The 27,105-nt window shown below is 40.3% G+C and overlaps 2 protein-coding genes across 11 annotated transcripts in view; one reads left to right on the top strand and one right to left on the bottom strand.

Moving 5' to 3' along the window:
* Positions 1 to 58: 58 nt before the first annotated feature.
* Positions 59 to 25,179, top strand: NFE2L2 (NFE2 like bZIP transcription factor 2). Of its 2 annotated transcripts, none has more exons than XM_075153313.1 (5): positions 59 to 222; positions 19,402 to 19,671; positions 19,838 to 19,933; positions 20,620 to 20,799; positions 22,859 to 25,179. In XM_075153313.1, the coding sequence occupies exons 1-5, from the start codon at positions 193 to 195 to the stop codon at positions 24,065 to 24,067; spliced, it is 1,785 nt and encodes a 594-aa protein (XP_075009414.1). In that variant the 5' UTR covers positions 59 to 192; the 3' UTR covers positions 24,068 to 25,179. The 2 variants fall into 2 exon arrangements, with proteins under 2 accessions (XP_075009414.1, XP_075009415.1); XM_075153314.1 differs by lacking the exon at positions 59 to 222 and adding an exon at positions 564 to 791.
* Positions 11,248 to 27,105, bottom strand: part of HNRNPA3 (heterogeneous nuclear ribonucleoprotein A3) — a 35,929-nt gene continuing 20,071 nt past the window's right edge. For 8 of the 9 annotated variants that reach the window (XR_012674119.1, XR_012674118.1, XR_012674113.1 and 5 more), the window contains one exon: positions 24,608 to 27,035. The gene's annotated coding sequence lies outside the window, so the exon portion shown is untranslated. Of the gene's footprint in view, positions 18,395 to 24,607; positions 27,036 to 27,105 lie in introns of those variants that run through there. The other variant, XR_012674117.1, reaches the window with a different exon arrangement.

Genomic DNA, 27,105 nt, shown 5'->3' with positions numbered 1-27,105 from the left:
CCGCCTCCGCGGGCTCCCGCAGCCGCTGAGTGGCTGCGGGACGGCGGCGGGGCGGAGCGCGGGGGCGGCCGCTGGCCCGGCCCGGCCCGGGCCGCCTCCGTCCCCAAACAGCGCCGAAGCGAGCGGGCAGGCGGTGCCGGGCCAGCCGTCACCGCGCCGTACCGGCCTCCCCGCGCCCCCCGGCCCCGCGCGATGGAGATCGAGCTGCCCCCCGCCGCCCAGGTGAGAGCGCGACCGGCGGGCACGGGCGGGGGCGCCGGCACCCCCTGCCGCCCCCCGCGGGGCGCGGCCCGGCCCGGCCCGGTCGGGTGTCCGGGCGAGGGGCGGGGCGGGCGGTCACGAGGCCGGCGAAGCACGTGGCGCCGCCCCGCCCCTGCGAACGCGCTGAGTCACGGTGGGGGCGGGGCGGGGCCGCGGAGGCCCCTGCAGCACCGCCCCGCCCCGCCCCTCCCCGCGCCGCCGGGGGGGGCCGGGCCGGGCCGGGGGGGCCGGGCCGGGCCGGGTCGGGTCGGGTCTCGTCTCTTACCGCCTCTTCCCGCCCGCGCCGGTCGCGGAAGGTCAGTCAGGGCCCCCAGGAGCCGCCTCTGAGGCAGCTGCCCGCTGCGGGCAGCCTCGGGCGGGGGCAGGAGCAGGAGCTCGGAGGAGCCGGGGAGGGCGAGAGCGAGAGGGCCGGAGCTGGCTCCTGAGGGAGCGGCTGGGGAGGCGCCCGCCGCAGGAGGGGCTGCCCGCGCCAGGCGCAGCCTCGTGTCGCTGCCCCCGGCGTGTCCGTGCGCCTCTCGCTCCTTTCTCGGGTGAGTTACCGCAGGTTTCCTTCCGTCGCAGCGCGGCTGCCCGTCGCGGTTGCCCCGCCGGGGCCCTGTCCCCGCCGGCGTGCGGCCCGAGGCGGGCCGGCGGGAGCTGTTGCACAATCATGCACTTCCCTGGGGCGGCTTTGGGTTCGGGTCAGCCTCTCACAGGCAGCCTGAGGAGCCTGGAGCGGGGTGACCCTGGCCTCGGCCTGGGCCGCGGGAGAGGGGCTGTGGCTGGGGTGCTGCCCTCGCACCTCCACCTGCTGGAAACGCCTCTCGGGGGTTTTGAGCCGGAGCGCTTCCCTGGGGTTTTGGCACAGGAGGAGATTAAGTCTCGGTGGTCTCCTCCGAGGCAATCTCTTGGAGGCTTAGCGGTATTTGGATGTATTTGTGTTGTGTGCTCTTGTGCTATGAAACCTCTTCTCTAAAAGCCTGGGGAAGTTCAGTACTTTTGTATTGCAAACTAGTCGCACAAGAGCGGGGCAAATAACTGAACACATAATCGAACTCCATTTTAAATTTATATAATCCTTACGTGCATTTCTTGGGCTTTTAAATGGAAACATACCGTTATCAACTAAGTATTAGGTTTAAAGAAGTAATACTTGAAACTTAATCTGGAGCTGTTTTAATTCTTTTAATACTACAAATTTAGGACTCGAGAGTTTTGAGGCTCTTTCAGTGTATGTCGGTACAATATATGCTACGCAATAGAGTTTCTTTTAATATTGTCCGTCCATCCTTTAGAAAGTGGGTGCTTCCTACAGGTAACATCACTTTAGCAGTGTTGGATATACCTTTTTCTGTTCATTGAATGCTGTTGCTTTTCTGTCTTAGTCCACTCATATCTCTGCCTGGCCGCGATCTCCACCTTGCCTCCTCGGTTTCTTGGAAAGTACTGCAACAAAAATCAGGCTCTTGGCCTGTGCTACGTAAACACCCTGTGAATTTCTTTTTGCCTATAGTATCCAGCTATGGCATTTTTGTTCTCATTTCTGAGAGAATCTTGACAGACTGATCCCTGTATACCTGCTTTTGTACCTTCTTGCCCAATCCACCATGACTTCTCTGCCAACAAACCTAGCTTTTGTTACTTGTTTGCCTGTGTTGTCAAAGCCTTTCTACCAAGCCACCTGTTGCAATTTTCCTATCTGAGCTCAACAGCTGCTGGTTTCTTCTCTTGCAGACCTCGCCTGAAAAGGCACTGCATTTTTTAGATAGTAAATGATTACCATCTTTGACATACAGTTTTAAAGGTATTTATTAAATGGAAAATTCAAGTACCCTTTCTCATAAAATGTTCACTCAAAATGAGAGACGGGGAACACGGTCTTCATTTAGCCCCTCAGATTTTGCAAGCCAGCGGATGGGAAGGGTGTGCACTTGTGCAAATACAGTACAAGCTCTTACTCTTTTATGTGCCTAGTAGCAATTGTCATAGCAGTAAAGGTGAATGTGAAGGGCTGGGATTGATCTAGCTCCTTAACCAGCATGTAAAATCGCCACTTTCTGCTACATACTTCTGTGGGAGTTAGCAGTGCTGTTGCCTGCAATATTCTTGAAAAAAGTATTCCTTTGTTGTACCTCTCTGCCTGGGAATAGGGTGCACCTCTGCATGCAGAGGTGAAATGGGATGTTGCCTATTACACACGAGCAACACAGTCGTCAAAACATCTAAGAAAAAAGAATGCAATGGAACAAGTGTCAAGATGTTTCAAATCACATGCGAAAGCATGGTATTGTCTTAGTAGCTGCTCTCCTCTTCAGTAAGTTTGAAGTTATTGAAATGGGGGCTTATAACCTTGTAAAACAGCTCAACAAACTCATCATTATTAAATTTGGAGCCTCATGACAAGAGAGCAAAAAGAATTCACTTTCCAACACAAAGAATGAAGCTGTGGGTTTCACTTAGAGTTGAAGCAAGACCAACTGTGACAACTGGCAAAACGAAGTAAGCAAATAACTGAGTGTCTATATAAGTGTATCTGTTAGAGTTTTTCTACCTAGAGAACTGCCCTGAAAAGTCTCCAGCTCGATTAGTGTGATCTTTTCAGTATAAAGGGCTTTAACGAGGAATTACACATACTTTTTTTTATTACATGCTGCATTAAATTGTCAAGTGAATGGGTTTATTTTTTATTCCCTAATGGCCTATCATTTCCACATGAGGTGGATTCTGCAGGCAAAGACAAACAAGTGCACTGCTCAGGCCTGGCAACAAGTCTTTGGGTTTTGGGGTTTGTTTTTTTTTTGTTGTTTGTTTTGTTTCTTGATAATGAGGTTTAATAACCCTGTTGAATAGGAATATCGGATCAAGCTATCTGTAGAAATACCTGTTTATCTATCTATGTATGTAGATAAATTTCAAGATAAGAAAACATCCATGTTTCTGAATATGATGTTGTCTTCTAAAATGATGGACAAGTTTGGAGGAAGTAGATGAGAGAGTATCACAAGCTCTGTCTTAAGTAAAAATGCATTTATTCTGACTCTTTCAGTTCTTCTGTGCTCACCTTGATATAAAGCTGCACTGGTAGAGCTTGCTTTCCTTCAAAACTCAAAAAAGAATATCTTTCAGTTAAGCCAGCAGTAGATGTAATGCAATGTAATATTTTAGCTGAAATGAATGTAGACTAATAGGAGCTGACTGTGTCAATCCCTTCAGGAGAACAGCTAATTAGATATTATTGTAGTAAGTGTCCCTCACATGAACATTGTTCTGTAGTTTGTCTTTAAAATGTGCTAAGAATTTGCAATTATATTGGAAATTGATGGAAGTGCAAGAAGTTAATTGCTTCTGAAAATCTGATTTGAAGAAGTTTGTGGTTAGGACTCAAAGTTAGCGAAGAGTTTGGCTTTGAAAGTTTGTTGGGAAATATCTGAAAGAGACCAAACTGGAACAAAAAAGAACATTCAGTGTAAGCAGAGGGCAGCTGGATGATCTCGTGTGCTTTAAAGAACTTGAGACATTTTTATAGCACTGTGTGGGTGGTTAGGAAGGTTTGTGTACGCTTCCCGCTAATGTTCATGGGCAAGAATACATTTTGGCCCTCTGTCCCTTACTTTTTTCTTCTTCTTTTTTTTAATTGAAAAAATATATAAAGATGGTATAATACTTGTCCTGAATAAGAATTCAGTGGGTTATGTATAATCCTGAAGGACAAGGATATTAAAAATGTGTCAGATTATTATATGTGTTGTTGCACCTGAATACCCTTTTGATTTCTTTTGGCTTCTTTTCCTCAAGTTCTATATCTTAAATTTGCAAAGCAGAAAAATATCTGTTTGATAGATATTGCTACTTTTGTGATCCTGACTGAAATGAATGTAGCAATAGCATATTGAACATATTTATTTTGTTAAAGAAATCGCGGGTACTTTTGTGGAATATGCTGGGCTTTGTGAGATGATGTTGAGGAACACTACAAGTGGAAGGAGCTAAGTGAAGTATTTGTCATTCACTTTCTCAGTAAAATCTATTCATACTTTTTTTTAATATAATTTTCCCTTTGTAATCGTAAAATTTTGTTATATTTGGCCCTTCAATAGAACCAACAAACTCCAAAACAGCAAAAGCTGTCAGAATTTGTCACTGAAATTTTTTTGAATGCATTAGACTTTTAAAGGAGAGTGAAAAAGTGTCAATTGTAGGCTCAGAAAAGGGTGAGCTTAGGGGAGAAGGAGAGAATATATAAAGTTCAGATGGTGACAGTAAATGACACCAACTGTGCCCATGCCTGTAACACTGGATGTGTGCTTCATTGGAAAGAAGGAATTTGTTTGATTTTCGTATCTAGAACACTGCTTCTTTTCTTTTTTTCCCCTTTGAAATTAGAAAGATAAGCTTTAAAATGACTAAACCATTCACTAAAATTAGGCCAATTTGTGAAAGTGTGATGTATTTGCAATGATTGTGTTGGCTGAGTGTAGTGCAGTACAAGTCCAGGCAGTAACCTGTCTGCATGAATTAAATATTAATCCCCTGCTGCTGTGCTTGAATTGCAGCCAGCAAAAAGTCCTCCAAAGTCTCCAGGTTAATCACCTGGTTAAAGTGTTTGGCCTCCATCTCATTCCAGCCCTAAGTAACCTATAATTTTAATATAGCACATTCCTAGAGAACTTGAAAGGGTTTGAAGTCTGTTCGGTTTTCTGATCGTGTGTTGGACTTTGTGCCACAGAGTACAGCTTTAGGTGAAGGGAAAAGAATACAATGCGTTGGCCAGATTAGTTCTTTTTCGGTAATAATCTAGTTTAACTGGTTTTGGAAACATTTCATCTGCTACCTATGCAAATGTTTCTTCGTAGGCCAATGAAAAGTCAGGTGGGAGGAGTTGGAAGTCATGACTTTGAATTCATGTTAGTCAAAGATGACTGATATACAGTGAACTGAAATCCTGCTCAGGATTGCTCAACAGTAATACTTTTATGGCGTATTTGTTTTATTAAGGTAAACAATTAAACCAGCCAGCAAAAGTGAAGCCAGCAACGCTATCTGTGGTGTATAAAACTGCATTAAACCATGGAAGGCTTATCTGAAAGATACTGGCAAATACATTTCAAGTAAAGATAGGCATTGTGTACTTTCATCTTTCCTACCCGGTAACTGCTTTCTGTACAGGAAAAGCAAAGCTAGTGTCAGTTGCATATTAATTGGCAGTAGCAAGAAGTTAATTGATCGTATAACGCTTAAGTTTTATAAAGTGTAAGAACAGTGTTAGTACTTTGTGCAGCACAGTACTGAAGCAAGGACAAGGACAGCTCTGTCTCAGAATTTCTTTCAGTGATTTTTAGATATGTATTTCTTAATTTTTCTTTACCACCTTTTAAAATAAGTAAATAAAAAAATACATTCCCCAGCAGAGTATCTTGTTTTAATATTAGCTTAGTTTTACCTTGACATACATAGCTCAACAATGCCTGTTTCAAATAGAAGCAAAGTCTTTCAGAGCCGTACATTTAAATTAAATATTAATTTGCATAACCAAGCAGTCTGTAACAACATCAAGTAAAGATAAAAATGTTTAATTATTTGACTGCTTTGCGGAAGAGGATTTGTCTTCATCTGATGAAGCATCTTCTGTTTTCTGTCTTTAACCATTTTGAATTCTTGGTAAAATATTTGCTCAGTTTTCTTTAAATGCTACATTGATTTTCTAAAGTTACATGTTGATACATGGGCTTTGTGCTTAGCTCTTAATTTCTACTTAATATTCACTTTAAAAGGATTAATTCAAGTGTTTTAGTATGTTGAGCATGGAGGTGATGGAAAGCCAATAGGAGTTAATGAGAGTGTTAATAACTTGGTTAAGTTAGCATTGTTTTACCAGCAGAGTATAACCGCTGCTCTGTGGTATATTAGTAATCCCTAGCACAACTACTAATTGGCAAGGCTCTAGTAGAATGGGTATAGCTTAGAAATAATACTTATGTGGGTGCAATTCATATACTACAGGTCTGGTTGAAGTTTTCGTTATGTCAGTTTAGATTTCTGATTTTAGCCTGATTAGCTGCAGTTTTTATACTGGGAAGAAGGAATATAAAATAGTGTTTATTTTTAGCAAAGTTATTTTGAAGATGCTGTAAATGAATATTAATGTTTCCTATCTATACAGTTTAACTAAACCATTTCAAGAAGTATGTCTTTGTTGTTGATGCTATTGCAGTACTGAGGGAGTTGAGACCCCCCAACCTTGTACTTGTCTTGCAGAGTCTTAAGACCTTTAGTCCAACTTCTGCGGTATTATTATAAGCAATGCAATTAAAAAAGAGAAGAGAAAGGAAAAGAAAGTTCCTTTAAGTTTGATGTTGCAGCAACAAGTTATGTAAGACCAGTTTGAAACCATCTCTTTCAAACCTTTTAAGGAAGTATCTTCTGTATGGCTATGAAATGTAAAGATACCAACTTTTCCCTCCTTGCCCCCACCTCTGTCTTGCAGTTTCAAAGTTTTATTGCTGTATTGGTTTTACATGCTGTCTCTTGTAAGTATGAAAAAATTCACTCCTGGAGACTGCTTGCAAAACAAAGTTTGCATACTTCAGAAATTGGCTCAGAAGGAGCTTGGTTGATAGCCTGCCTTTAAGAAGAGGTTTGTTTTATGATTAAGGGTGTGCCGATTTGCTGTGTTTGAAATTAATGCCCACTAAATGTTGGAGCAGTGACTTTTCTGCAGCTGAGTTATCTGAAAAGCTGCTGTGACTTTGATTTGCTTCCTGCTCAGATCATCAAGGCTGTTTAGCCATAAAGAGCTGTGATAGAAAGATCTGGGGGGTTTTGTTTGTTTGAACCCTTATGGTAAAATTAGTACTTCTCTACTTATTGCTATAATTAGAATGGAGCAATTCCTGTGCTGCTTGGGCAGTTGGAAGAATCTAATTCAGAATTCCCAGGCAGCACGTGGTCGATGCAGGTCTGCCACTCTGAATGCTGCCTGCTCCCATGTAAGATGGGAGTCCTTCTGTCCGCTCTGCAGCTGGCATTTGCGCCTTGTGCCACCTGGGCCTGGACACTCGGTCATTTCTTCTTTCGGTCTTCAGGAACTGTTTGTTTACGTTATGTGCTTGTTGGGCAAGAAGCCTGATTTTTGTCCTAAACCAGGGTATTTCCAGTTAGATTGCGTGCAGTTATGTGACCAGATGACATGTTCTGCAGCCAGCTGGGTAATAAAACAATGGGCAAAAGAGGGTGGCAGGGGTGGGTGGGCGGCTCTGAAGGTTGGTGCAGCTCAGCTTAGATGGGCAACAATTTTTAAGACGCTTCATGGCTGGAAGGAGAACACGGAGACTTTAGTGGCAGAGGTCATCCGAGACAAGTCACTGGGAGTGTTCCACCCAAGCTTGTTACATTAATGCTTATCTTTACCAGTATCAGGTCAGTTTTTCAACTAGTATAAGTTGTTGTGACTCAGTGGAATGTTGTAGTTCTGTGGAACGTTTTCCAGCTTGATTTGTGATCTTTATAATCTGCCACTTCAGGAATCTAGTCTGCACGTACCACTCTCGGGAATCCTTAGCTGATAACCAGTGCGAACATCTCTAGACATCTCTCATCTCTCAAAGTTTTTTTGCTGGCAAAATGAAGAATGGAAGCCACTTAAATAATGAAACTGTTAATGGAGTGCTTTAAATTATTCTGAAAAACTCTGTTACTAAGGTCAGAGCCATAGAATTATTTTAAATTCAAAATGAAGCTTGGGGTGAGAGTTTTTGATAAATTGTGCGTGTATGCGGCAGAGATGGTGAACAAGGTCTTATAAAATGCAAGTCGTAATGACAGAATTAACAGTTCATAGCTGACTCTGAGAGTAGTGATTTACCCTAAGAAGATCTGTCTCTCATTGTCTGAATTAACTATGCTATAGAGAAATTCTAGAATCTTGCAATTTGTACTGATAATTTGCTATAATCTGATTTTTTCCAAGTATTTACTGAGGCATAAGGAAGTAAAGTGAGTTGGTCAAAGGAAGAAAACCATTTAAGATCCAAACCTGACATTTTCTTTGCATTCTGTATTTTCTTATTTTACAAGTGATCTTCTTACCCTTTTTGCTCAACAAATTGATTCTAATTACCTCTGGAAAACAATCAAAGCTTCTGTAATGTCTTCTACTAGAAAAATCAGCTGTAAATGCTGATTTTAGAAACAGTCTGCTAAATATACTGTACTGTAATATACTTGCAAACTGGATAGCCTCCCTCCCAATATTTAATGTTTGTTAGCCATCTTAACAAGCCTGGAGTATGTTTGCTGCTTATGGATGGAAGAGGTATATTGACATTCTTATTATTTGTAGCCAACAGTCTTGTTTTGGCCGTCATAGGTGCTGGTGGAGTGTGTGAGGGATTGGCCTCTACCTTGATTTCTTAGGTACATCTACCCTTTAACCAAAAGGCTGAAAGAGGAGCCCTGTGATAACCAGCTGTACAGGCTGTGAGCCGGTGAGCCTCCTGTGTACTCCAAAGGGTCAGACATGGAAGCCTCAAAGACAGTGGTGGGCAGTGGAGGCTCTTGATTTGGGTGAAAGGATACAGTTACCGATGGTTGAGTTTTGGGGGTTTTGGTGTTCTTTTGAGGGTATCAAGAATTACTGCTTTTATATAATTTGGTAAGAGGTATAAAAGTGTTTACCTACTCTGGTTCATGCCTTGGAAGATGAACTAGCTCCTTTTGCTTTCAAAATTTATGAATTGAGTACCACACAGGACTTTAAAAAAGTGAGGGCTGGATTGTACCATACAGAAACAAAGCTTTGCTTTTGTATGCAGTGTTGTTCAGTTCCTCAGTGGGTTTACCTTTTTTAAGAAAAAGCTGTCATTGTGTACAAAAATTAAATTGGCATGTGGAACCTGACATATTGGCCGCCTTGAGCTTTCTTGAGCTTTCTGGTTGAGTTGTTTAACTTTGCAGGACCCTCAAGTGGAAGAGCTTTGTGGGGGTTGATGACTTTTAGAGGATTGCTTTTTGCTGAGAAATATGTGAATTACAAGTGCTTAAGAAAATGAGTAAAATCTATCCTGGCCTCATTCTATGGAAAAACAACTCTCATCATGTATCTTGGTGTGGCTGGAGGAAGGGGAAAAGCTATACAAACACCTTTCATGCAAATTAAATAACGATTTCTATGATGTTTCATGTAAATTTAGGGAGAGCATTTTTGGTCACCAGTGCACAGTTGAATGGTACTGTTATTTACTGAAGTTTTTCTGTAGTATGTCACTAAGGAAGGCTGTGCGCAGTGTCAAACTATTTAACCATTAATTACTTGTTTGGAAAGATAGTGTCACCCCAGCAAAAATTTGCCACACTGGGTCTCCCTTCCTCAAATCTGTTACGACCTTGTATTGTCCAGCGGTGAGCAGTTGAATAACAATGTATTTTTGACCTTTTTTCTATTTTTTTTTCTTTTCCTTTGTAGAAACTAAATAACCTTTCCAAGTGTGTTTGAACACTCAAAAAAAAAAATCGATCCTGCTTATTTATTCAAAACTAAATTCCCAGCATTATCTATATAAATTATGTATGTGAAAAGTGCACATTAATTGCAAGACTCTGATTCACAAAGGTATTTAACACCTGTGCTCCACAGACTGCAGTGGGAGGTAGGCAACTACATATTCTGCCAGGTGTGGGCTGACGTATACAGAACACGTCACAGCTGACCACCTCTGGAGCAAACTGTATGCCGTGCAATGTAACCATATTCTTAAGCTTTTAGTCTTTGTCTTCTAGGCTGATGAGGTGTTTGTGTGGCGAGTTCTCTGGGTTTGAAAGCATCCTTACCCTTTCTTTGTCAGCTCAGCTTGGAAGCGTGGAAGAATTTCCTCGATGCAGCCTTAAGGAGTAGGTGTCTGTTACTGAAGGAGGGCTGATGGATGTGTGCTTGCAGTACAGTTAGTGAACCTCATTGCTTTCTAGCCCACACAGATATCCCAGTTGCTTGCCATTGTAGTTTGGCCCACAAGCAACAAAATAAGTTGCTTGTGAGCTCAGTGAAGTGAAACTTGGTGAGACATGCTTCTTGTAATACTAGAGCACACAGTTTCCACATCCAGGCTGTGGTGCAGCTGTAAGGACCCATCTGGTGACTGTCCCTATAACTTACCCAGCCATCAGCAAAATGACAGCTACTGACTTTACAGTAAGATCCCAGCACAGTGAAAACATGTAGTTCAAGGAAGATTTTAAATAATTGTGGAGAATATTTCAAGCCACAAACAAACACAATGTTTTCATGTTTGGTTTGAAACACGCTTTTTCAAAAAGCGTGTAATCCTGATCAAATCAAAATAGTGGCTAATAGGTTATAACCCAAAGTTAATACAACCTAATAAATACGTTATTTGCAGTTTTGTTAGGTTCCTGTCTCTGTTCCTATGTTCATCTTTTCTTGCTTCCTGATTTCTTTCATTGGACATAAGAGCATGCTATAATTTGTCTGGATTGTGTTTCCCAGATGACTGAGCCGTTATTATAAAAAAATCCTCTTGTAGATAAACTAATGAGTAGCCTGTGGCAGTGTCCACACACAGTACATGCGTGGCTGGGTACAGCAGGATAGCTTGAAGATAATCATTTAACAGGTAATTGTTTTTCAAGTACTGTAGTTTCAATATATAAAATGAATTGGGACACAAAGGCTTTTGTGTTCCTATGGTTAAAAGATCAGCAGTATTTTCAGATGCTGTATATTTTTTATATTTGTTTACATGTAGGGTAAGGATTTTTTTGTTGTATAAGTGACAAAATTCAATAAATGCCAGTTTTCTTATGACACAGTTTTAACTTGGGAGGAAAAAAAAAAAACAAACACAAAAAAAGCCATTAAGACCAGCTTTTCCTGAAATGAAGTAGCCTTCTGTCTGAGATGGCTGCTATTTGAATACCTTTCAAAATGGAGTTAAGAGATGCAGTACATGGTGATTAGACAACAGCTAGAAAGTCAGCCACAACAGAATCACTGAGTTTACTTGCTGGGGCAACACAGCCGAGTTTTATTGATGTATGAAGCATGTGAAAACAAATAGACAGACTAACCCACTCTTTTATAAAACAATCCCATATTTTTGCCAGCCTCCCAATTTCATTATGCAACTTGTGTAATAGATTGTAACTTGAATACATATTAACTTTCTGTGCTTATTGACTTAATCATTTTGTAATGCTGCTGATGCAAGATAGAGTAAAAAAGTAGCAAGTAAATGGCTCTGTTAAGTGGAGAGAGGGATTCAGAATTTGAGTAGAAGGGACCACAACAGTTTTATACCAGCCAAATATGCTGTGGAAAAGTGAAATTTAGATTAACACAATGTAATTAAGACCTAAAAGGGAAGAATGGAACCCATCTAACCGAAACAGCAAAGCTCTGAAAACATGTAAGATTCATCGCTTTAGATACTGATGTTCCAGAAAGCACTCTGGGATGTCAAGAGATTTAGGACTAAATCTGAAGAAGCTGGATGACACCCATGACCATTTTTGGCTTTTACTTTGCAGCCAGAAGTAGCACTTGTAAATATGGGCATAGATAAACTTATTTAAGAAACGTTCATTGTCATCAGCTTACAACATTAGACCTCACTCGTCTTTTCCTTTAGGCTAAGGCAGAAATAGGGGAATTTGGAGGAGATACAGTGCATGACATATTTGGCCATGAATACTAGAGAGTGACTTTTGAAAAATGGGGTATTGTACAAAGAAAGTAAGTACCAATGTCAGATTTAAAACTTTGCTTTCTGTAAGCCATGCAAACAGACAGTGGGTTTCAGCTTTTTTTTTCTCCTCTGACTTTTTTTTTTTTAAAGATGTTGAGGCAGGATCAGTCTTGGGACCATTCAGCCCCTGGAAACCATATACTCTATATTAAACTCTACTATTTTAAAGCTATGTTCTAAAATATGTATTGATTAAACAATTTAGAAAAACACAGCTACTTCTGGAGTGTCTGAAATAGAGCACCAAACAATCTTCTGCAAAAAGATCTGCAGCACTGAGCAAGAATCCCCTGATCTGTTGTACCAGAAATGGTCACCTCAAGGCAGACCGAATGTGCTGGGAAAAGGATATATGTATGTATTCCTGACTGCAGAGATTAATGAGCCAGAGATGAGAATGTCGCTCCTGCTGCTGTGCCCCAGGCTAGAAGGGAGTGCTGTGAGGCTCTCGCGCATGTTCAGTATTTTTAGGAGTGGCATGGAGGCGAGAATTGATTGATTTTGCAGAAAAAGAGAAAACTATTGTCAAAGTGAAAAAGTAAACTGCTGTTTATGTCCCTCCTTTTCCTTCTCTTTGCTGTCTTTCTGATGGGGGGTGTTTTTCTTTACCTGCTGTGGTCTTGCTCTACTGTTAGTATCAGGATTTTGCAGCTTTGGGAATTGGAATGAAGTTAGTACATTAATGACCATAAACAGCCTACAACAGCTATTCTTCATTGCAGTTACATTCTTGCTCATTTTACATTCTTTAGGCTTAAAGAAACCTGTCTTTTCACTATTACTGGAGAATGAGGTATATGTTTTCCCTGGCAGTTTGGAAAGCTTGCTTGCCATAGGATGCATCATATGGGAAAACCATCATGTTCGGAGCTGTACAGATCTTAGTCGTAGCCTTTGTTGATACCATTCCTGGAAGATGATGCTTCAGGTGAAATACATAAATCATTCACCTCTCAGAGGAGTTATTTCTGGAGTGAGGGTTGGGAGAGTGGGTGGGTAGTGTCCAGAATTGCACTTGCAGGGGAAGATTGTCCTTCCAGCCAGCCAGAGCCTCTCCCTATCTTTGTCCGAATAATGCCCAGACAAGGCTTGTAGTGAAACTTTAAGAACTCTGGACAATCCAGCCAAAGAGTTTTTCAACTAATGTAATTTATAAAAGTAGATCCTGACAATTTGGCATTTACTAGGAGAGCCTGCTGGAATGCAGTGGGAGGTACAGTCTGAAAGATGAGATGTATGTTAGGAGAAAACAGAGGCTAAACACTTTTAGCTAATGAAATATCAAGACGTCTTCTGTTCCTGGCCTGGCAAAATATTCTAGAGGTTTCTTTCTTCAGTAAGACAATGAAATTTGTCTACAAACACTTAGATTCCAGGGACTGAGCTTATTTCATATGTCTCTGTTGGGGCAGAAGAATGTCCCAAGACACACGGTCAGCATTTTTCAACAGGCTTATTTATGTAGACATGGAGTGGAAATTATCTTATAACATCAGTTCTTTAAAGCTATGGCTTTCCAACCCTTTTAGAGTCCTTTCAGGTAAGTTAGCCTTCCAGGGCTTAAAAAGAGTTTGCAGACCAAGATACTGGTCATCCGAAGACTCTTGTGGGCCAGGAAGAGCAAATGGTTTAGTGTCAAGACATACTAGTTTAGGGTAAGTCCAGTCACACCAGTAGTAAGTGGCACAGGTATGAAAGATAGAAAAAAAGACACCCGGTCCCACCCACCCAAGCACCCTGTTTCCTCCTAGATTGCCTGGAAGGTCTTGGTGAAGAATGTGGGACAGCAGGCAGCTCCACAGGGCAGTCAGGGATTTGACCTTGTGCATTCACAAATCACAGGTTGCTGTCATGTGACTTTGTTTGACAGCTGTCTGTTCTGTCACGTTTCCAAATCCTAAATCCAGACATCTAAAATTGCTATTGTACCCCTCTGCCCTCCAGCGTAAATAGCTTCTGCCATTCCCTTTTCCCCTTTCTTCTCATAAGGGCCCTTGCTCGTTCAAATTTTTTGTGTCCTCACTGTCCCTTCCAAATTCTTGAATTAACTTTTGTTCTTCACTTTCCAGTTTGTAAGGGATTGGAAATTATGGATCAGCTTTCAAAACTCAATTGTTTTTAAAAAGTTATGGTGTTGGACTAACTTTATCTGCTTCTGTGCTTTCTCTGAAGCATAAGGCTTATGTGTCCAGGATTTTTTTCTGTAATTATGAGTTGTAATTTACCTTGAAAAAGATTTAGAAAACAAGCCACTAGTTTTGGTGATTTTTGTAAATAATCTGAAAACACTGAATCATTTATAAATCATTCTTAAAACCTGCTTGAACAAAATCAGTTCCTCCTGAGGATGATGAGGGGAAGACATTCAGCTGTTGCTTCCACAGCTTGTGCTTTTCTGAAGTGGTCAGATGCTTCCAACTCCTTCTCTTGCACTTGCTTTACTATGTGATCCCCTCCCTTTCATTCTTGCCTTAGAGTATCTCAAGTCCTTGATCCTCACTTCCCGCATGTTTTTTTGAATACAGCCTTCACTTTCTGGAAAGCAAATAGGAATTGGGGGATACTTTGCGAGTTCTCTTTCTGTGAATAAGCTATAGGAGTGTTTTCCTGCTGCTTGTAGGGTTCCTGTCAGAGCTCCCTAGCTGGATGCAATATCTATTGATTCTGTTGCTTTTTCATTTATCATGCTGGCATGTGAAACCTTCTCTCTTCTTGGAGTTAGGTGCTAATGGATCATGGGAAAGAAAAACAAATCCTTGTGTGGTGAGAGGTACTGCTCATGCTATTCCAATTTATGTTGCAAAAGGCATGACTTTAAGAAGTAAATGTGCAAAACCCACAGATGTGCTCTGTATTAAGGGAATATAGCTAATAATGGGTTGAAAGCACTGTCTGAGAGTGCTTTCTGAGATTGTTTCTCTGCTGGCGCTTGGGCCACTGGATGTTTCCACTTTACCAATGCTACCTGTAAATGGTTTGTATTCCAAACAAAACCAAAACCAGTTAGATAAACCAAACAGGGTGAAACAAAAGATTAGCAATTTGTTTAAAGCACAAAAGTCAGTCTATGAAAATAACATGAAAGTAGGGTTTCTTGCTTTTGTTTACCCTATTGCAAACATGTTTGCTTAGGAGCAATAAGAGTTAATTTCAAACTTTACAATGTAGTCAGAGATTTTCTCATAAAATGTATAACAGACTCTGCCCAGATGGCAAATGCTGATATGTAAATCTAAAACATGAAAATTTCCATTGGGGGGCCAGATGGTGGCTTAATGTGAATTGTTTAACATTTATGTTTATCTTATTAAAAGTGCTTTTATATGTCCAAACTAAGCTATCAATGTAGTTGGAAGAGCATATCAGTAAATGAACAAAAAAACTCAAACCATGAGTACAAGGCATCTCCTGCTTACATGGATCATGGGAAAGCAAAGCATCTTCTTCTCTGAGAGAAGTTCTTTCTCCGTCTACAAAACTGTGAGGAAAATATAAATAAAATCAAATCACTGTTTGTCTGCTTGGGAGAAATATTAAAAACACATTACTTTTCCAGAAGTTAGAAATGTTGGGCAATGGTAATACACTCATTAAATACCGTAATGCATTTCCCCTCAAAATAGGCGTTGGTGTTCAGTGGGAAGAGCTGAGCTCTAGCCTGGGGGGAAGCATCGCGGCTGCCATCCCTCCCGGGCGCAGGTCCTTCCTCCTGCAGGGAGGCCTGGCTCTTCCTGCGCCGCCTCTTGGCTCTGCCAAAACCATCGTTTCCTCTGATGCAATTCAGAAAATTGCACAACGGGGGAAAGAACAAACGGGCACTTGTGGACTCCGTCACATGAGGGACTGCTGGCACCTTTACAGTAAATACGTCTGACGTCACGGGAAGTGGTTAGCGTGGCTCCGAGGGCAGCAGCCAGCCCTGGGTCAGATGAATCTTTCACAGGACTCTCGCTGCATGTGCTCCAGTTTGGATGCGAATGTGCTCGCTTGTCCCTCCAAATGAATCTTCTGAGGCCAGCACATCATGTTGAGGGATCTGAAAATTAGAGGGTAGCTGTTGCACAGGCAAGAAGTAAAATACCTTTTAATAGCTTTAGTCAAACACTCCAGGCATCAAATACACAGTTATTTTTTGATGCTTTCACAGTGGAAGGGGAAAAATGCTTCAGTGATAAACCTAAAATCGAGTGCTTGCCTGTGTCTGTGGATATCTCTATGTATGTGTACGCTAGTGTTCAACAAGGCAGAGAAATAATTTAGAGAGGGAGGCTGAAGGAACAAAATTGCAAAATACTTGCTTTAGACAGCTTTTTTTAAGTTCTCTGCCATCCCCTCATGCTGGGGGTTGTAATTTACTCCTTAGTGAATCACTGGTCAATGTTGACTCCACTAACTTTGACCTGGGGCTTTGGACTAATGCCCAGAATGTTTGGGTTTTTTTTTTTCTTGAAAAGGGCAGTATTTCTAAAAGCATTGGCTGAAATTATAGATAAGTGTTAAATGGCAGGTTAATATTTAAATCAGTGTGCTCTTTGATGATATTACATATTAGCATATTGAACAGAAGAACACTTCCTCCATGCAGCCCATTCATGTGAAGAGTAATTACTTGAATTGTTATTCGAAGTTAAGGCTATTATTGCTATTCTATTTGTATAGAACTTTTCAAATTGAAAATTGGAGGTATCTTTTCCAATTATATGGTGATAATTAAAAAAAAAACCCACCCTCTTGGTTTTAAGTGCCACAAACACAACAGCTAAATAAAATTTAAAAAGGTGCTCCTGACAAGCATCTCTCTCCAGGGTAAAGCACAACACTGTTTAGCAAAGCTCAGCCCTTTGCCAGAGATAAGAGACCGGGCTAAATATGGTCCCTTGAAAAATGGTGACAGGAGCCAATCAGTGCTGTCATATTTCTCAAACAGCAGCCCAAGATCATGAAAATCCTGAAAACCATGCAAGCATATCCATTAAAAAAATAATCCTGCTTGCTGAATTGATTGCTGCACGCACACAGAGGTGGTGTACAGCCACAGCTTTTTTTTTTGGCCAGCTGGCATCTTTGGAGATCTCTCATCCCACAAATGAGGCAGCACCCAAAGCTACTTATTCTGGTAACAAATATAGCTAGTCGTATGGCTGAAAGATTTAATAGCTGTGCCTTACATTTTTGCACTAAGGCTACGTGGTTTTTCTTCTTAAGGAAAACATGTTATGCCTTCTGTACCTCTTTTTTTTTGATCACTTTTGTTTTTCGTGATTTAAACTGAAACTGAGCACCAGTTCTGCTATTTTTGTGCTGTAGTCTGTTGCAACTCGGGGAGGAAAACAGCTCTGTTAATTCACAGCCTCGTGCATTATACACCCAAAAAAAGTCTTTTGAGTCACATTTTTAATGGTGCCTTGTAAATGATTAATTCAGAAGTGAGCCCTAAAATCCAGATCCTGCAGTTTTATCCAGAACATATTGCAAATGCTCTGAGACTAGGAAACGGTTTCAAATCTGCTGCAGAAGGAGACAGTGAGCAGCTGGTAAACTACTGGCCCTTAATGAAGCTATACCATATTGCAATATCTCCAATTACTGCAGAACTTAATTAGTTCGTTTTACCCTGCCAATCTGGAGAGACGAAACATTGTCTTGGGCAGCCACTGTAATTATTTCAGCTTCTTCATTGCTGGACATTAAAGCTGAGTTTGGTCTCTCCCAGCAAGGTGTATTAAATATGTCTTAGATTTGGGAATGCCTGCGTTGTGTTACACACATGTTTTATGTAACTGCCTGATTTTAGAGAAAAGTAATTTTTTTAGTAAGTGGTAGAAGTAGTTCATGCAATGTATAAATATGGGTGTTAATGGTATAGCATTTTTAATGAAGAAATGAGAATACTGAATTGGTTTGTTCAAATGTGGACTTGCCTTAAAGCTTTTTGCAGTAACTGTTGTACAGAAGTGATCGTTTTGAATGGCAACATGACTTAGCGTTCAGGTTACTTTGCTTCTCTATTTGAAAATAGTCTTTAGAGATAAGAGAATGTTTTCATTTGATATGATAGCAAAATAAATGTATCTTGGGTGTAGAACTGCTAACTAAATCAGTAAAGTTCTGTTTAAATGAAACGTAGTGTTCGGTATATTATTTGTAGTGTGCTAGTCTGATGAGAATGCCTATTGAATGAACATTATTTTTGTGTGCTGCTGCTAAAGGGTAATTTTAAGAATAATGAAACATGCCATAAAATCAAAGCTCCCAGGCACCAGCTAGAAATTGTTGCCATTTACCCATCTGACAAATGTGGCTACCAAGTATTAAAATTCTGTATCAGCTGACATCCAAATTGATGATTTTTGAGTGTTAGGTATTCTTCACAGCAGAAAATAGTCCAAACTTCAGCCCTGAAAAATACTGAATATTTGAACAGTAAAAAAACCAAACCAAAACAATCCATTAATCCCTTCCCCCCCCAAAAAACCCTTTATGCAATAAATTAAAAGAAATTGTAGCCGAATCCAATAATATTAACCAGTTGGATTTCCCTAAATAGCAGAGTTTAACTTGTCTTCTGAAACACTACAGGCACAAGGGGTAGATGATTTCCAAGAAATTTAGGTCATTGTTAGCTGTCTGATAATGATTGACTTTGTGTTGAGCCAGAGGCCAACTAACTAACAAAATTTGAGACCTATTGATCTCTAGTTTATACTCAGCTGCTCTGAAGCAACTGCACTTAGAACATAACTTAGACTAAGTTTTAAATTACAATTTTTTTAGGAATAGTCTTAATTGTGTTTAGTGCTACAGTGATGTTGTGTCACTTGGTGACTATGAAACCAGGTTGTCCTCCGACTCTGAAGCCCTGTTCTGCTGATCTTTAAGATTAATACTTAATACCAGGATGGAACAGAAATATTTTAAAATACATTTTGCAGTATGGCTATTATAGTTACTTCAGACAGTCGCCGTCATGTTTTTAGTCAGCTTTTACAGTTTTATAGATCATCTGAAAAAAATTCACATGGGCAAACTTTTCAATTTCTGATCTTTTCTCCTAAAAATTACTTTCTTAATGTGACATAATTCGTTCTATAGCTTTACATTTTCTATGAGCTAACTTAGGAAAGAAGAATATATTTATCCTCTGGCTAGTTCATGTATTACCTTACCAATTGTAAAAATTGCTTCATTTCTATGAGCCTGTGTGCAGGCCACAGCAACCAAACCATCAGTTCACACACTTCAGAAAGGTCACACAGAGCCATATTTTATTTAGATAATTTTGTAGGATTAAGAGAATAAGCCTCAGTTACATGAGTCTACCTGTTTAATACAGAAATTAAAAGCTTTGCCATTGTTCTAAACTGCTGGGGAGGACGCTTGCTTAAAAAAGGCATTTCTATTACAGGACATGAACTTGATTGACATCCTTTGGAGGCAAGATATAGACCTTGGGGCAAGGCGTGAAGTTTTTGATTTTAGTCAACGACAGAAGGAGTATGAACTCGAGAAACAGAAGAAACTTGAAAAGGAAAGACAAGAGCAGCTCCAGAAAGAGCAGGAGAAAGCCTTGCTGGCTCAGCTGGAGTTAGACGAAGAGACGGGTGAATTTGTTCCTGTTCAGCCAGCTCAGCGCATTCAGTCAGAAAATACTGAGCCACCAATTGGTTTTTCACAGGTAAACTCTAATCCGAGTTTGTGAGTGTGTTTAAACCTTTTTCCATTCACAGGAAGACATAATGTTAGTGGTTACCTAAAATTAATTTGCATTCGTTGCTGTAATGGAAGATTCTTCAGTTATTCAAAGACGCAGCAACATTTTTTTTCATAACTTTCCTATTTAGACCGCACAGACTTCAAAACCAGAAGCAGAGGCCTTGTCCTTTGATGACTGCATGCAGCTCTTGGCAGAAGCATTCCCATTTATAGACGACAATGAGGTAAAAAGGCTCAACGCAGCGCTTTCACAAGTGGTCTTCTAGGGGATCAGTCTCATGTCTTCTCTTACTAAGATTTGTCTGCAGCGTAATATTAATTTGTGATATGATTTGAGTTTTGTCCTCTAGCTGACTCCAGCTGGAATAAAGCAGTGTAGTAGGCTTGAACTAGGGCTGTGCCCGGAGAGGTGGAGTGGTACTCTTGTGTTCCTTCTGCTTACTGAATCCTGCAGCCAGGATTCGGTGCGTAACGCCAGCTGATGGCAGCCATTGTCGTTACTGCAAATAACGGTGGTGGACTTGGTCTGTTTGTTACAGACGGCTTCGTGCAGCTCTCTGGAGTTAGTGCATTTGAGTTGCTTTATTTCCATGTGTTGATACAGACTGTTTGATGTGTAAGGATAAGGCCTTGCCAGCCAGTTTCTAGATTTTTTTTTTTCCTCCCTATTTCTTTCCTTAATACGAAAACACCTTTCATGGCAATATTTTTATATTATCCTATAGTTTACAAAAATTGCCTTTGTTAAGAAATACCTGTCTGTTTGTTCTGCAGAAGTGGTAGAACACCAAAACCCAGATTTTTGTTTTGGAAAATTCAAAGTTGGTTTTTTGAGTGTTTTTTTTTTTTTTAATGTGGTTATTGTTGTCTTGTTTGGGTTTTTTAATTTTTTTTTTTTTAAACACTCCAGGCTTCTTCAGCTGCATTTCAGTCGCTGGTTCCTGCTCAGATTGATAGCAACCCAGTCTTCATTTCCTGTGATCAAACTCAGCCACCTGAGTCACCTGTTCTAGTTCCACTTACTGATGCGGAGAATATGCAGAACATAGAGCAAGTCTGGGAAGAATTACTGTCCCTTCCAGAGTTACAGGTAAGGGTTTAGTGTGATAGGCACCTGAAAAAATAGCATGATATTTTGGAAGAGAATGGTATTTTGGAGAATGCAGTACAATAGCATCTTAACAGATGATGATTATGACTATCGTGTTGGATTCTATACCTGTAGGATGTCTATAACTCAATATAAGCTTTAATTTTTTAAAAATAGTATCTTGAAAAACATGTAGGAGGAAGGAAACTAGTTGTTTATCAGAAGGCCTTAATAAAGCACAGTCTATCTTCCCAGTCAGAACTTCCTCATGTTTAGCAAATCATTGTTTGCCTCTGTACGCAACTGGTTACAGCATGATCATGATTGAAATTTCAGCTGCTTAAAAAGTGGACACTTCTGAATTATGGATCTACAACAGGAATTGTTTCCACAAGCATTATTGCATTATTGTAAATGGTTTTTTTTTCAGTGTCTGATTGTGTGAATCATTTATGGTTACTTTTGCATTCAACTTTTATCTAAGGAAAAGGTTTTGTAAAGATGGTAATAGAACATATATTTAGATACATAGAAGAGTCAGGTATAGTTATATAACTACTCTTTATATATGTTCAGTAAGAACTAATTATGTAACGTACATGAATAGAATATTTCAAAGGAACAAAAAAAATCACTTTGCTGTATTTCTAAATTGTGCATTACAGAGGACATCTAGGGACTTTTTTCTCCTATCCTTATGTTTCTATTTATATTTTCCTTAGACTTGGCTATAAAATTGAATAAACTTATTTTCAAATAAGTTACTATAGAATGTCATCATGCTTCAGCGTGATGCTGCTGTACTTTATGCTGTTAACAGAAGAGGTGAATGCTCAGTGTAATGCCTGTAAATCCAGATCATATTTGAAAAAAAAAAAAAAGTTTCCAGGAACTGCTTTTTTCCTGCCACTCTACTTTTTTTCCCTTTGTCTTTTTATATTTTTCAAAATTTTCCTAGTTTCCTAATCTTTACTGCTGTGCTAGGCTTAAAAGCCCCACATAAGAAACAAGAGCAATTGTCTGTGAAGAGGCAGCAGTGGTGCTGAAATACATTAAGAAACCAAACCAAAATTATCTGTTGCAGTAATTCTGAATAGTAATTGAATAATCTTCTGAAAGAAGTGAGATAATTAAATTGAGGGCATCACCTTTTATGAATTATGTTTGAAGAAGAGAAAAAAAAGAGCCTTCGCATTTAAAACCTTAGCTTAAGCCTTGAACGATCTCTGGTTAAATAATCAGTGTGTGGTCCCTTCTTAAGAGAAACAGAATCATTTTGGTAATTGCCTAATTCTTTGGGGACAGCAGGCACACTTATTTCAGCTTCAGTTAAGAAACTGCCACCCCGTTGGAAAGAACGTTGGTCTTGTAGCCAATGAAAGCCCATCAGTGTAATAGTCGTCGACGCTCACGCTGATGTTAGCTTAACTAAAAGTGTGTGGGGTGAGTTAATGTTCGCAAGGCGTTGTGGTAGTACTCTTTCTACTTCACCGAGAATTACATTTCTCTGCACTGAACAGCTGCGTCACCCAGTAAATTCTAAAAGAATCTTGTTTTTTGAGGAAAAATCTATCGCCTAACAGGAAATTAAGAGTGCTAAGTAATTGTTTGCTAGTAATGCTCATTAAGTCTCATTCAGTAATTTTACATTCACTGTACTCATGCCTTTCCTAGCAGTGGTGCTTGTGAGAAGTTCAGACCTGGCAGCTCCAGGGTCCCCACTAGCAATTTGCCAGAAGAGGAGGGCTCCGAGTGGCTTCCATAGAGCACTGGAAAGGGTCTCTTCAGCATCGTGCCATGAGTTTGAGAGGCTCTGCTCTCTTAATCTAAATAGCTTTGTCCAGAACAAGTTGCTTCATACTCTTGCTTAGGTGTCTAGTCTTCTTCCTAGATTGCCTCTCCATAGTAAAAGTGTGTTGTAGTCGTCTAGGTTACAGCACTGTGGTAATACCCATTTTATGTGCATGTTGATTGCTAAAATATTAAATGTTAGTGCGTTATAGAAGGTTTTCTCAATTGAGACGTGTTGCTCAACTTCTCTCTTGCATTTCCCATGTAGTGTCTTAACATTGAAAATGATAACCTGGCTGAGGTAAGCACAATCACAAGCCCCGACACCAAGCCAACAGAGATGCACAACAGCTATAATTACTACAGCTCATTACCCGTCATGAGAAAAGATGTTAACTGCAGTCCAGACTTCCTGGATAGTATTGAGGGCCCCTTTTCCAGCATTTTGCCAGCAGAAGACACCAGCCAGCTGAGTGTGAACTCTTTAAATGACACGTCCCCTTCAAACTCCGATTTCTGTGAGGATTTCTACACCACCTTTATTGATACAAAGGCGAACGGTGACACAGCAACGACAAATGCTATCAGTCAATCACTCACGGAAATTCTAAGTGAACCTATTGATCTTTCTGATTTCTCACTGTGTAAAGCTTTTAATGGCAACCACTCAGGAACCGTACCGGAATGTAATGATTCCGACTCGGGTATTTCATTGAATGCAAGTTCTAGCGTAGCATCGCCCGAACACTCTGTTGAATCATCTGCCTATGGAGATAAGACTTTTGGTTGTAGCGATTCTGAAATGGAAGACGTGGATAGTGCTCCTGGAAGTGTGCCGCAGAGCAATGCTAGCGTGTACTCTTTGCAGTTCCAGGATCAAGTGTTTTCTTCCGTGGGGCCAAGCACTCAAACACCTAGTTTGCAGTGTACAAACACACCAAAGAAAGAACCCCCTGCCGGCCCAGGCCACCCCAAAGCTCCGTTCACAAAAGATAAACCTTCAGGCCATCTTGAAGCTCATCTCACAAGAGATGAGCAAAGAGCAAAAGCTCTGCAGATCCCTTTTCCTGTTGAAAAAATCATCAATCTCCCCGTTGATGACTTCAATGAAATGATGTCTAAGGAGCAGTTCAATGAAGCCCAGCTTGCGCTTATTCGAGATATACGCAGGAGAGGCAAGAACAAAGTGGCTGCTCAAAATTGCCGTAAGAGAAAACTGGAAAATATAGTGGAACTGGAGCAAGACTTGAGTAACCTAAAAGATGAGAGAGAGAAATTGCTTAAGGAAAAAGGAGAGCATGACAAAAGCCTTCGTCAAATGAAAAAGCAACTAACCACCTTGTACCTTGAGGTCTTCAGCATGCTACGTGATGAAGATGGAAAGTCTTACTCTCCTAGTGAATATTCACTGCAGCAAACTAGAGACGGCAATGTCTTTCTTGTTCCTAAAAGCAAGAAGTCAGAGACTAAACTTTGAAGGGCAGCACAGCTGGCTACTGTTCTCCGAGTTGTTATTTTTATATCATTATCCTGATAGTTTTTACCGTGAGGTGGAATGCAGAATTAGGTAATATTTTTCAAGTAATTCTATGCAACGATAACCTTAAGAATTAGTTTATGGAAGATGCAAGTTTAAAACTAATAGTGTAATGCAGATGGATTATGCAAAATTTGTAATCTCACTTTTATAACAGACATTTCCCTCTTATAGCACCACTTTGACTAGTTTCCATAGACATGTAAATATTTAAAGATACCATATTTATATACTGTTCCTATCTCTTGTTATATGCATAGATTTGAGATATATATATATATAAATGATTTTAGCCTTCTAAATATAATTTCTTGCAAGACAAACAGTATGGCTTCTGATACTTTTTTTTATAAATATGCAATAGTGTTTGTTTCCTGTTTTTCTTACACATTTATACTTGCTTTATATTTAATATATGATTTTCATTTAGTATAAAAGTTGATACTTAGTGTTTGATTTTGATTTATCAGTTCATTAAACTTTTTTTTTAACTCCATACACATTTATTTCCCTGAAGAAGGGAAATCCTCACTAGTTTTCCAAGGTTAAGTCTTCATGTAACAAATATGCTTAATAACCAGAGACGTACCGCACAGCATTGTCAGCATTACTAATGCTTCTTTCAGCATAATTTTAACTGCCGTTGGGAAGGATTGTGTAACACAAAGTTACATTTCAAGTCTATGCTAAGTTTACATAATTTTTGTTTTGCTCTTTGAACACTACCTAAATTCATGAGATCTTTCCTCCAAAGGCATTTAAAATCTCTTAATTAAGACATTGTCAGCATTATGCATTTTTCCAACTAAAAATTCTGTATACTTTTGAGTAATTGTTCTAGAAATACACTATCTGTCTCTGCTGCTCAGCGAGCGTCATTTGTCACTGCTGTTACTTTGGAGCTTACGGAAAAAGGCATGCTAACTGCCAACCAACTGCGCTGTTTGGGACCTGTGCTCAATTAATTGAAAAGCATTGTGGAATTTAAATTATGATTGATAAGAGAATAAAAATTGGGCAAATAAATAGCATTGGTTTGTTTACTCTTTAAATGGACTCATTGTTTTACTCTGCAAATGGGCTCATTGTACTTGATCATTGTGGATTTTTTGAATACAGAAAATGCATAATTTGAAATGCACGTATTGATCTGAACATTAAAAAAACCATATCATCTTCCTTTATCTTCTGTAAGAAACTTCTAAAAGGCACACTTAATCTGAAATGTTTTTTCTGCCACTGATGCTCTATAACATTTTAGGAATATTTTGTTTATTACAATATTATGCATAACTTCATTTAGTATAATAAACACCAAGTTCTTTTGCAAGACCTTTAGTACCTTTTTTTTTAAAAGAAGGAACAGGAGATACTGAAGAAGGGTAGAGTAGGACCCACAAAGATTGTTTAATAATGTTGCAGGAAAAAGGATTTAAAGAGGGACATCAGATTAGGAAACCAGCCTTCCGTTAGCTCATTATTCACAAAGAGTAATGCTAAATAAAATGATACAGCTGTTGGTGAATTCAGTCTTGAGATTTTTTATTTCCCAAGCTTTTCAACTGTGCAGGAGTTGCATATCCAGCAGAAAGCATATCCTCTCCTGGCTGGCCATGAAAGCCAAAGGAACAATTTTAGATTATCATAATCCCAATTCCACACTATCTCCCTCTTTATGGACCTTCTGAGTGTCCTCAAAAAAAAAAAAAGGCACAAAAAGGAAGTACGTAACACTACGGTTGCGATGAATATCATTCTGTCACAGGATGCTGTGGAAGGTCTCCTGTTTTCAACTGTTCTGTGCCCTTTGCTGCTTTCATACAACTCTCCAGTGACCCCAAGCCCTCTCACCCGAAGAGCACTAACTAGTTTGGGGCCTACGATTACGTAGGTACCAGTGTTGTTTTTCCCTTATGCACAGAATTTCAGATGCTATTTTATTGTCCAGCTGGTCACAGTGGTATCGGTGTAACTCCTTGCAATCAGCTTTGTTTTTATTACCCCAAATAATTTTTTATTTCCAATCTTTGTCATCTTGTCATTCATCTTCCTGTTAACTCATTTACCGATTCTGAATAGCAGAGGCGCCTCTAGTCCCTGGTGCGAACACACACACTCGCTCTCTCACACTTCACCTCCAGCACAGCCTCAGCTAACCAGGGAAGAGCAGGGGGAGGAAAGCAGAGCAGTAACAACAGCTTCACCAAGAAGGTAGTTTTGCTCCAGGGCAGCGTAATGCCGGGAACCATGATCCTATTGACTACATCCTCTTTAAAAGGCAGGTGTAATGGCCAAGTGCCCGTACCCAAAGAAAGTCTTTGTACCTAAACCTGGGACTGTCAGATGTTCCAGCCCTGCCTACCTTAAGAGGAAATTAAGTTTCACACAACTTCTCATGCTGTGTCACTTGCTGCAAACTTTCAGGTGAGGTCCCGCCCCACAAAACATCTGCTTCTGAGGCAGCAGATACAGCGAAGTCATGAAAAAACCTGTAGCCTCAGATTTCCAACATCCCCGGAAGCGCTAGGAACTTGCCCTTTACATCAAGTAGTAACATTTGTGTTTTCGCAGAAGACCTTGGGAAACGTAAATCCAGGTGACCCAACTTACACTTCGAGGCTGCTTACCTTGTTTATACTGACCTTCTTCCTTGTCAACCGCCCATCAGTCCCTCCCGCAGTCCTTGACATATGCTGAATGTAAGAGCACGCCTCTTTTTGGAGCAAATGGTCAATACCGACGGTTGAAAACCTAGAGGCTGGATTTGATGGACGAAGCAGGTTTATTTGCTCTAGACAGGGCAGCCAAGCACCAGCTAAACTAAATCAAAGATACCGCAGCAGTCAGGGATATTTTTCTTGCTGCTGTTGTTCCAATGTGCCTCTATTGACTTTGCCACCAGCACTGCCTAGGAAGGAAAACACCTCTAACAATCGCCAAGTTTGGTGAACACCAGGGGAATGTGCGACACCACTGCC

Source organism: Calonectris borealis, chromosome 6, assembly GCF_964195595.1.
Source record: "Calonectris borealis chromosome 6, bCalBor7.hap1.2, whole genome shotgun sequence".
In the NCBI taxonomy this organism is placed as follows: domain Eukaryota; kingdom Metazoa; phylum Chordata; class Aves; order Procellariiformes; family Procellariidae; genus Calonectris; species Calonectris borealis.
The sequence above is the reverse complement of the archived record's forward strand: the minus strand, read 5'-3'. Positions and strand labels throughout refer to the sequence as shown.

Bases quoted from the DNA above. Each gene is read 5' to 3' on its own strand.
- NFE2L2 (XM_075153313.1), top strand. From the start codon at position 193: ATGGAGATCGAGCTGCCCCCCGCCGCCCAG. The intron at 19,672-19,837 runs GTAAACTCTAAT...TTTCCTATTTAG, and splicing joins CACCAATTGGTTTTTCACAG to ACCGCACAGACTTCAAAACC. The intron at 19,934-20,619 runs GTAAAAAGGCTC...TAAACACTCCAG, and splicing joins CATTTATAGACGACAATGAG to GCTTCTTCAGCTGCATTTCA.